General features: G+C 55.3%; 2 protein-coding genes across 2 annotated transcripts in view; both read left to right on the forward strand.

The window, feature by feature from the left end:
• Positions 1-3,717, forward strand: part of PBX4 (PBX homeobox 4) — an 8,023-nt gene extending 4,306 nt beyond the window's left edge. The window contains exons 3-9 of the mRNA XM_027670093.1: positions 36-334; positions 631-821; positions 1,132-1,267; positions 1,527-1,683; positions 2,126-2,232; positions 2,690-2,776; positions 2,869-3,717. Coding sequence (XP_027525894.1) covers positions 36-334; positions 631-821; positions 1,132-1,267; positions 1,527-1,683; positions 2,126-2,232; positions 2,690-2,776; positions 2,869-2,961 — 1,070 coding nt within the window. The 3' untranslated portion in view covers positions 2,962-3,717. The remainder of the gene's footprint in view (positions 1-35; positions 335-630; positions 822-1,131; positions 1,268-1,526; positions 1,684-2,125; positions 2,233-2,689; positions 2,777-2,868) is intronic.
• A 431-nt stretch (positions 3,718-4,148) lies between these two features.
• Positions 4,149-7,923, forward strand: DSN1 (DSN1 homolog, MIS12 kinetochore complex component). The gene is made up of 11 exons (XM_027670095.1): positions 4,149-4,245; positions 4,329-4,374; positions 4,829-5,140; positions 5,560-5,633; positions 5,854-5,926; positions 6,276-6,363; positions 6,762-6,821; positions 7,230-7,301; positions 7,404-7,545; positions 7,637-7,724; positions 7,805-7,923. The coding sequence occupies exons 1-11, from the start codon at positions 4,162-4,164 to the stop codon at positions 7,873-7,875; spliced, it is 1,110 nt and encodes a 369-aa protein (XP_027525896.1). The 5' UTR covers positions 4,149-4,161; the 3' UTR covers positions 7,876-7,923.
• The last annotated feature ends 8 nt before the right edge of the window (positions 7,924-7,931 follow it).

Genomic DNA, 7,931 nt, shown 5'->3' on the forward strand with positions numbered 1-7,931 from the left:
ATTTTATCCCAATTCCCATCTTGTTGTCCCCGCAGTGTTGAGTATCCGTGGTATCCAGGAGGAGGACCCGCCGGATGCTCAGCTCATGAGGCTCGATAACATGCTGCTGGCAGAGGGGGTGTCCGGGCCGGAGAAAAGAGGCCGAGGAGGAGGAGGAGGAGGAGGAGGAGGAGGAGGAGGAGGAGGAGGAGGAGGAGGAGGAGTTGGAGCGCTGGCGGGAGCAGCGGCATCAGGTGGCTGTCCCAATGACAATAGCATTGAGCACTCTGACTACAGGGCCAAGCTGTCCCAGATCCGACAGATTTACCACTCTGAGCTAGAGAAATATGAACAGGTGATCTTTCTGCATGGAAGAGTTTTTATCCTCCCAACCCAAATGACCCTTTGTCCCCTCCCCTCCCCTCCCCCTTTGCCGTGGGCTCTGAGGCCAGGACAGGGACAGGCTGGACTCCGGAAAGGCCGAGCTGGAGGGAGTGCACCTCAAATAGAGAGCAGGGCCGGCTCGTACCTGTGTGGAGTTTTGTAAAAGAGTAAAATCCAGCTGAAGAGACTCCTCTGGAGCTTTGGGGGGGCTCTCGGCGCCGGGGCAGCGAGCGCAGGGGCTGCCGCCACAAATCCCTGTGTCCCCAGGCCTGCAGCGAGTTCACCACGCACGTGATGAACCTGCTGCGGGAGCAGAGCCGGACCAGGCCCATCTCCCCCAAGGAGATCGAGCGCATGGTGAGCATCATCCACGGCAAGTTCAGCACCATCCAGATGCAGCTGAAGCAGAGCACCTGCGAGGCCGTCATGATCCTGCGCTCCCGATTCCTGGACGCCAGGTACAGCCCCAGGGCAGGCTGGAATTCCTGGTCCCTGTGGGCAGAGATTGGGAATCTGAGATATAAATGTATTTATTCCACAATATAACTGCAGAGGCAGGGCCGTGTTCCCGGTCCCTGTGGGCAGGGATGGCATTTTGGTGTGAATAAATTTAATTTTAGTTCAGTTAACAAAAACTTCATCCCCTCAGTCCTCCCGTTCTCCTTCCGACCAAACGTGTTTCAGAGGGAAAGAGGCCACCAGATGCCCCAGCCAGTCCCTGTAAAACACCATTCAATAGAAATGACTCATTTGTTCCGTGTTTTTTAGGCGTAAACGGCGCAATTTCAGCAAACAGGCCACGGAAGTGCTGAATGAGTATTTTTACTCACACCTGAGCAACCCCTACCCCAGTGAAGAGGCCAAAGAGGAGCTCGCCAAGAAAGGGGGCATCACCGTGTCCCAGGTGGGAGCAGCTTTCCCTGAGTGCAAGGCACCTTTTTCCCCCCTCAAACAGTAATTCAATCATTTTTTATCATTTTTTAGCAACAGGTTTTGGTTACTGGCCCTTAAACTGAGCCAGGCTCTGGTTTAAACAGGGTTTAATCTTGGTTATTTCTCGCTCCAAGCCTCGTTTCAAACCCCGCCTTTGCTGGAAAATCCCAAATGTTGTGGAAAAGGGACTGTTTTGCCCCAGTGCTCAGCCCAGGCTGTGTCTCCACCAGGTTTCCAACTGGTTTGGGAACAAAAGAATCCGCTACAAGAAGAACATGGGGAAGTTCCAGGAAGAAGCCAATATTTACGCTGCCAAAACCGCCGTGGACGCGACCAACGTGGTGGCCCAGGGCAACCAGGGCAACTCCCCCTCGACGCCGAACTCGGGTGAGCCAGGGCTGCCAAATCCCAGTTATCCCTCCTGAGAACCCCACTTATCCCTTCTGAGAATCCCAGTTATCCCTAGTGAGAATCCCAGTTATCCCTCCTGAGAACCCCACTTATTCCTCCTGAGAACCCCACTTATCCCTCCTGAGAATCCCAGTTATCCCTCCTGAGAATCCCAGTTATTCCTCCTGAGAACCCCAGTTATCCCTCCTGAGAACCCCACTTATCCCTCCTGAGAACCCCACTTATCCCTCCTGAGAACCCCACTTATTCCTCCTGAGAACCCCACTTATTCCTCCTGAGAACCCCAGTTATCCCTCCTGAGAATCCCAGTTATCCCTCCTGAGAATCCCACTTATCCCTCCTGGTGGGTTCGTTGCTCATTAAAACTGATTTTTTTTTTTTAATAAAAATTCCTTTATTTGTTTTTTTTTCCCCCCAGCTTCCTCTGGCTCTTTTAAGATGACCAGTTCTGGGGATTCCTTTATAAACCTGCAGTCATTGACCTCCTACCAGAGCTCTCCTGTGGGAGCCAATGTGCAGTCCCAGGTCAGTAAGGGAAACAAAAACAGGGAGTTTCAGCATGGAGAGAAATGGGAAAATCCCAGATTTCTGTCCTTGATTTGGGATGAATCGATTCATTCGTGTAAAATTAACTGAGACCCAAATTAACAGCTCAGTTGCCAGCAAAACCAGAGAGTTCTTATGGAAATTCTTATGGAAATTTTAATTCTTGTTCTTAAATCCTTACTCTCCCTTAAAGCCTCAACTTGAAATCCTTCATGAAATTCTTGTTCTCAAGTTCTTCATCTAAAATTCTGCTTCTAAAATTCCTCTCACTGAAACCCTCACTTAAAGTTACCACTGAAGTTCTTCCTTCTTTTTTTTCTTATTTAAATCCTACATGTTACTTAAATTCTTATTCCTGTTGAAATTCTTACTGAAAAAAATCTCGTTTAAAGAACCTTTTTTCCCCTTTTCTGCCCCGATGTGCTGGGATTTGCAGATGGATTCCCTGCACCACGTCATCCACCAGACGGGCAGGTACGACCCGCTCGTGGGGAACCCCCTGTACACGACGCAGCGCCTCGACGTAAGATGGGCTTTTGTTCCCTGAACCCGCCGATTCTGCCCCACGTTTAATGAAATTGGATGTGAATTCTCTGTGTTTTAATGTCCCCGCAGGCCAATGGCAGCTGGCAGGACCCCACCACCCCCTCATCCATCACCTCACCTGCCGGAGACCCGGGGAGCGTCAACTCCGACGCCTCTAATTAAGTTTTTAGGACCTACTGATGAGAGGAGAGAGGTCATTAGTGTAATTAGTCAATGTTGCTCTTTTGCCAATATAATTGTTGACTCACAATTAATTAATTACCTCAGAACAAACCAATAGATTGTGATTGCAGCGACACCTCTACCTCTCACCGCCGAGTTCTTCACCCCATCGGGACCTGAAATTGTTTTAAAGCAACTTCATTTCCCTCACCAAATTCAGTTTTTTTTAATAAAAAAACGTGGATTTTACGGTAAGAACCTGAAAAAAAAGAAGTGTCTCTTGGAACTTGGCGTTTTGTCTCCAGCTTTACAGCTGAAGAAAATCGATTTATTTTCATTTCTGTCAGGTTTTTTACGCTGGGATTTCTGTTCTAGGTGAATAGTTACTGACAGTTAAACCCCCGTATTGTAATTGTATGTTCTCTGTATTGTAATTTTGTATAGGAAATTCAGCTTTTCTTAACTGATTTAGTGAATTAATCAGAACGTTGCTTTACCAAACCTCTCACTGGACGTCGCTCGCGGGTCGGACCTTCCATCGGTGTCATTTAACGTCGGAAAATGTAATGGCTTTACTTTTTCCGGTGAAAAAGTGGAAAAAAAAAAAAAAAGAAAGAAAAAACCCCCAACCACCACAAAACAGCCGAACCACGGGATTTCTCCCAGGATACGAGGGGGGTTTGTGCATTTGCTGTTAACAGTCTGCCCCTTTCAGCTGAGATTTTATCAAAGATAATAAACTTCCAAAGCCTTTTTTTTTTTTTTTCCACTTTTTTTCCTGATTTTTTCTCTCAGGTTTGAGGGGCTGGGGGGGGATAGGGGAGCAGAGGTTTGTGAGGTGGGAAGAGCATGAGGGGCAGGAAAAGGGAGGGAAAGGCATGAGGGGGGAAGAGCGTGAGGGGCAGGAAGGGCAGGAAAAGGGTGAGAAAGGCATGAAGGGTGGGGAACGGTGAGAATGGCGTGAGGTGGGAGGGGCGGGAAGGGCGTGAGGTGGGAAAGGGCGGGAAGGGCGCGAGGGGCAGGAAGAGCGCGAGGCGGGAAAGGCGGGAGGGGCGGGAAGTTCGAAATGGGCTCCGCGCACGCGCCACAGAGAGCGCGCGAGGCCAATCGGGCTCTGCGCACGCGCGGCGGGTGAGGGCAGCCGGCGCCGGGCGGGCTCCGCGCACGCGCGGGGCTGAGGGCGGGCGGCGCGTTCCCGCCATGGCGGAGCCGCCGGAGGCAGCGGCGGGACCCGGCCCGGCCGCCCCTCCGTCCCCGCGGGCCCCGGGCGGGCCGGACGGGGAGGTGAGCGCTGCAGGGGCTCGGCCCGGCCGGGGGGAGCCGCGGGGCGGCCGCGCTTCCAGCCCCGTAACGGTTTTTCCCCTCAGCGTTGCCCCGGCGGAGCCCGCCCAGAGCCCGGAGGGGCCGCGGCAGGTAACGGGGGCAGAGGAGGAGGAATGGAGGGGGGCGCCGGCTCGGGGGTGAGGGGAGGGGATGGTTGGATGATATAGGGAGCTGCGAGGTGGGGACCCCCCTCGGGGCCCCTCAGTGCTATTGCCCTCATCCCCCTTCACTGTTGTTCCCTAATTCCCCCTCACCCTTGATCCCTCATCTCCCTCACCCCTGATCCCTCATCCCCCTCACCCCTGATCCCTCATCCCCCTCTCCCTTGTCCCCTCCCCACGGTCCCCTCATCCCCCCTCACTCTCCTGCCCCTCCCAGTTAAAAATAAAAGCCCAAAGAACAAGTGCAGCTCTCTGGACTCCTTGGGAAAACCCTTTCCTATCTCATAGAACCCTGGAAATCCCAAGTAGGAAGGGCCCCCACCAGCATCCCCCAGTCACTTTTTACCTCTCTAATGTGCTGATTTTGCCTCTTTTTCTCTCAGATCCCGAGCCTGGAGCGAAGAAGGCGGCTGCTGAGCCCTTCCTGAAACCACCTGCTGTCCCGAAGCACCGCGGAACCCCCGGAGCATCTGCCAGGAAGAGACCCCTGGGCACCCCCAGGCTGAGGCTGAGCCCCCTCAGGAGCAGCCCCCGGAGGAAGGGGAGCAGCCCCCAGCAGGAGCAGAGCCTGAATTCCTTCAGTTTGTCCCCCCTTATCGCCACCCCCCAGGGCAAACGTCGCTCCTGGTGCCGCTCCAGCCTCAAGGGCAGCAAGCGCCGCAAATCCCTGCCCCCCGTGCACCAGGACATCCCTGGTGGGTGCCCCACGGCCTCACTGGGGCCTCACTGGGCTACTCCTCATTAAAACCTGCCCGTAGCCCCCTGGGAAGTGGCCTGGGAGGGATCTGAGGGTCAGTGGAGATGCTGTGCTGGGGCTTCTGTTCAGGAGGATTTTGCAGCTCCTGCCTTTTTATTCCCCAAGTCCTGATCCTTAAACGTGACTGTTCCTCTTTCTTTTTCCCCTTTTTCTTCCTTTCTTTTTCCTCGTTTTCTCCTTTTCTTTTTCCCCCCTTTCTCCCTTTCTTTCTCCCGTTTTGCTCCCTTTCCCCTGCTCCTTCTGTGTCCTGCACCCCCCCATTTCTGTCCAACAACAGCTTTTGGGAACTTTTGAGCTCATTCCAACCCTTTTCTGTGAATTTAATTATTCCTAACCAACTTTAATCTGATTTTTCAGAGCTAAGCAAATCCATTAGCCTGGACCTGCCTGAGAGCGAACGTCTCTCCAAGCTCATCCTCTCCTGTTTCCAGGTATTATTTTTTTTTTAGGGATTTATTTTCCCTTTTTCCCCCCAAATGCACATTGGGTTTGCTTTACTGGCTCCTCAAATGGGGGGATTCCTTTCTCCTCCCACAAACTTTGTTATAAACGGGGATAAAAGCTGACTTCCCTTTGTCAGGAGATGGGGATAAAAGCTGACCTTCCTTATTTTTCTTGGATAAAACCTGTTTTCTCCCCTTTTTTCCCCAGTTTACTGCCCAGAAGCTCGAGCAGGTCCTGAGGCAGAGGAAGGGATTCAGCCCCGAGGCTTTTGCTGCCAAGGGTGAGCTGGGACTGTTGCATCAGAAAGGGTCACTTCAGACTTAAAAGCAGGGATTCTTCCCTGGGATCCCCTCACAGTTAACATTATCTGACTCCTGGAAGGGGTGGGCACCCCGAAAATTTGGGAATTAGGTTTTTTCAAGAGCAGGAAACGGAACCACGAACGGAGGCCCCAAGACAGGCGGTGACCTCGGGGGTTTGATTATTCCTTCCTTAAATCCTTAAAACCGACGGAACCAGGAACTTGGAATGGCTTCTGGGGAGGCTGAGGGCAGGGCCTGGGGGGTTCTGGCTGCCCTGGTTTTCCAGAGCAGGGTTTGATCCCGGTTGTTCCCTGGTTTCCCCCGCAGTGCAGGCGGTGTCGGCGGAGCTGGGGCGGTTGGTGCAGAGGCTGAACCAGGACGGGACACTCCGGGACTGCGTGGAGGATCCCGAGGGGTGAGGGCTCATCCTGGGGGCAGGATCAGGTCGGATTTTAGGGAAAATCCCTTCATTAAAGGTGTCCCCAGCCCTGGCACAAGCTGAGCAGGGCAAGGGGTGGAGTCACTTCCCTGGGAGTGCCCAAAAAACCTGTGGATGTGGCACTTGGGGACACGGCTCAGTGGTGGCCTTGGCAGTGTTGGATTTGAAGGTCTCAGAGGCTTTTCCAGCCTCAACAATTCCATGATTTGGGTTAATTTAACATTTTAATGAGCTGGCCCATCCTTGGAAGTGTCCCAGGGCAGGGGGTGGCACTGGATCATCTTCCAGGCCTTTCCCAACCCATTCCATGATTTGGGATTCGGGTGGGAGTTGTGTCCCCCTGACATGGAGCCAACTCTCTCCCTGTGCTTCAGGAATTCCCTGGACTCGGCTCTGGATGAACCCGTGGCCCAGGTGAAGCAGCACATGGCCAGGTAAGGCACACCTGCCCCACGGAGGTGGGCATTTATTCCCAAGGGGATTCCAGGGGTGTTTCCTTGGGAGTGTAGAGGGAACAGCCAAGACACACCCGGAGTGCAAAGGAACACCTGGGACACACCTGGTGCACACCTGGAGTGCAGAGGGCACACCTGGACACACCTGGGCACACCTGGGCACGGAGGGCACACCTGGCACGTACCTGGGCACACACCTGGGCACAGAGGGCACACCTGGCACACACCTGGTCACACCTGGGCACAGAGGGCACACCTGGCACGTACCTGGGCACACATTGGTCACACACGTGGGCACAGAGGGCACACCTGGCACGTACCTGGGCACACATTGGGCACACACCTGGGCACACACCTGGGCACACCTGTCCCCTCTGTCCCCCGCAGGTTCTCTGCTGAGCGCCAGGCCTGGGACCAGCTCCTGCAGCAGCACCAGGACAGCGCCCAGGAGGCCGCCAGGTGAGGGGGGGCTGCCCCCCCCGGGCACCAAACCCCCAATCTGGGCCATTTTGGACCATTTTGGGCCCTTTTCACTCATCCCACCCCCCTGGGGTCCCGCAGGCTCCTGGAGACCCTCCGGGCCAACCCCGCCGGGCCCCCCCCGGCCCTGCCCAGCTCCCAGAGCGCCGTGCTGGGCTCCAAACCCGACTACTCCCACCTGCTCCTGGACCAGGGCCCCGTGCTGCGCTCCGTGGAGCTCGCGGTGAGTCCGGCCCTGCTTTCCTGGGGCAAAACCGCGCGGGTTTGGGTCACTTTGGGCTCACTTGGGGCCGTGTCCGGCGGTGTTTCCGCAGCTGGACGAGCTGTGCCAGGCAGGGGCGCTCCTGACGGCCTTCAGCGAGGAGAGCCGGCGCTGCCTGCGGGGCCTCTCGGAGCGCCTCGGTAAGAGGGACCCCCGGGGCGGGCGGGGGTCCGGGAACGGGGGGTAACGGGGACTAACGGAGCTTTCCCGCCCGGCCCAGGCTCCAGGACCTTCCGGCAGCTGGAGAACTCCCCGCTGTGCAGGCTCCTGGCTGCCCCGCCGGACGGCTGAGGGACCGCGGGGGCGCCGGTAATAAAGTTGGGGGTCCCCGGTAATAAAGTTGGGGG

The sequence above is a fragment of the Corapipo altera genome, unplaced genomic scaffold (assembly GCF_003945725.1).
Source record: "Corapipo altera isolate COAL_440 unplaced genomic scaffold, ASM394572v1 285, whole genome shotgun sequence".
Taxonomy (NCBI): Eukaryota; Metazoa; Chordata; class Aves; order Passeriformes; family Pipridae; genus Corapipo; species Corapipo altera.

What these genes read in the sequence shown, in the direction of transcription:
- DSN1 (XM_027670095.1), top strand. Translation starts at nt 4,162, where the DNA reads ATGGCGGAGCCGCCGGAGGCAGCGGCGGGACCCGGCCCGGCCGCCCCT. An exon ending in TGCGTGGAGGATCCCGAGGG is followed by an intron (nt 6,364 to 6,761) that starts GTGAGGGCTCAT and finishes CCTGTGCTTCAG; the next exon opens with GAATTCCCTGGACTCGGCTC. An exon ending in GGGCCTCTCGGAGCGCCTCG is followed by an intron (nt 7,725 to 7,804) that starts GTAAGAGGGACC and finishes CGCCCGGCCCAG; the next exon opens with GCTCCAGGACCTTCCGGCAG.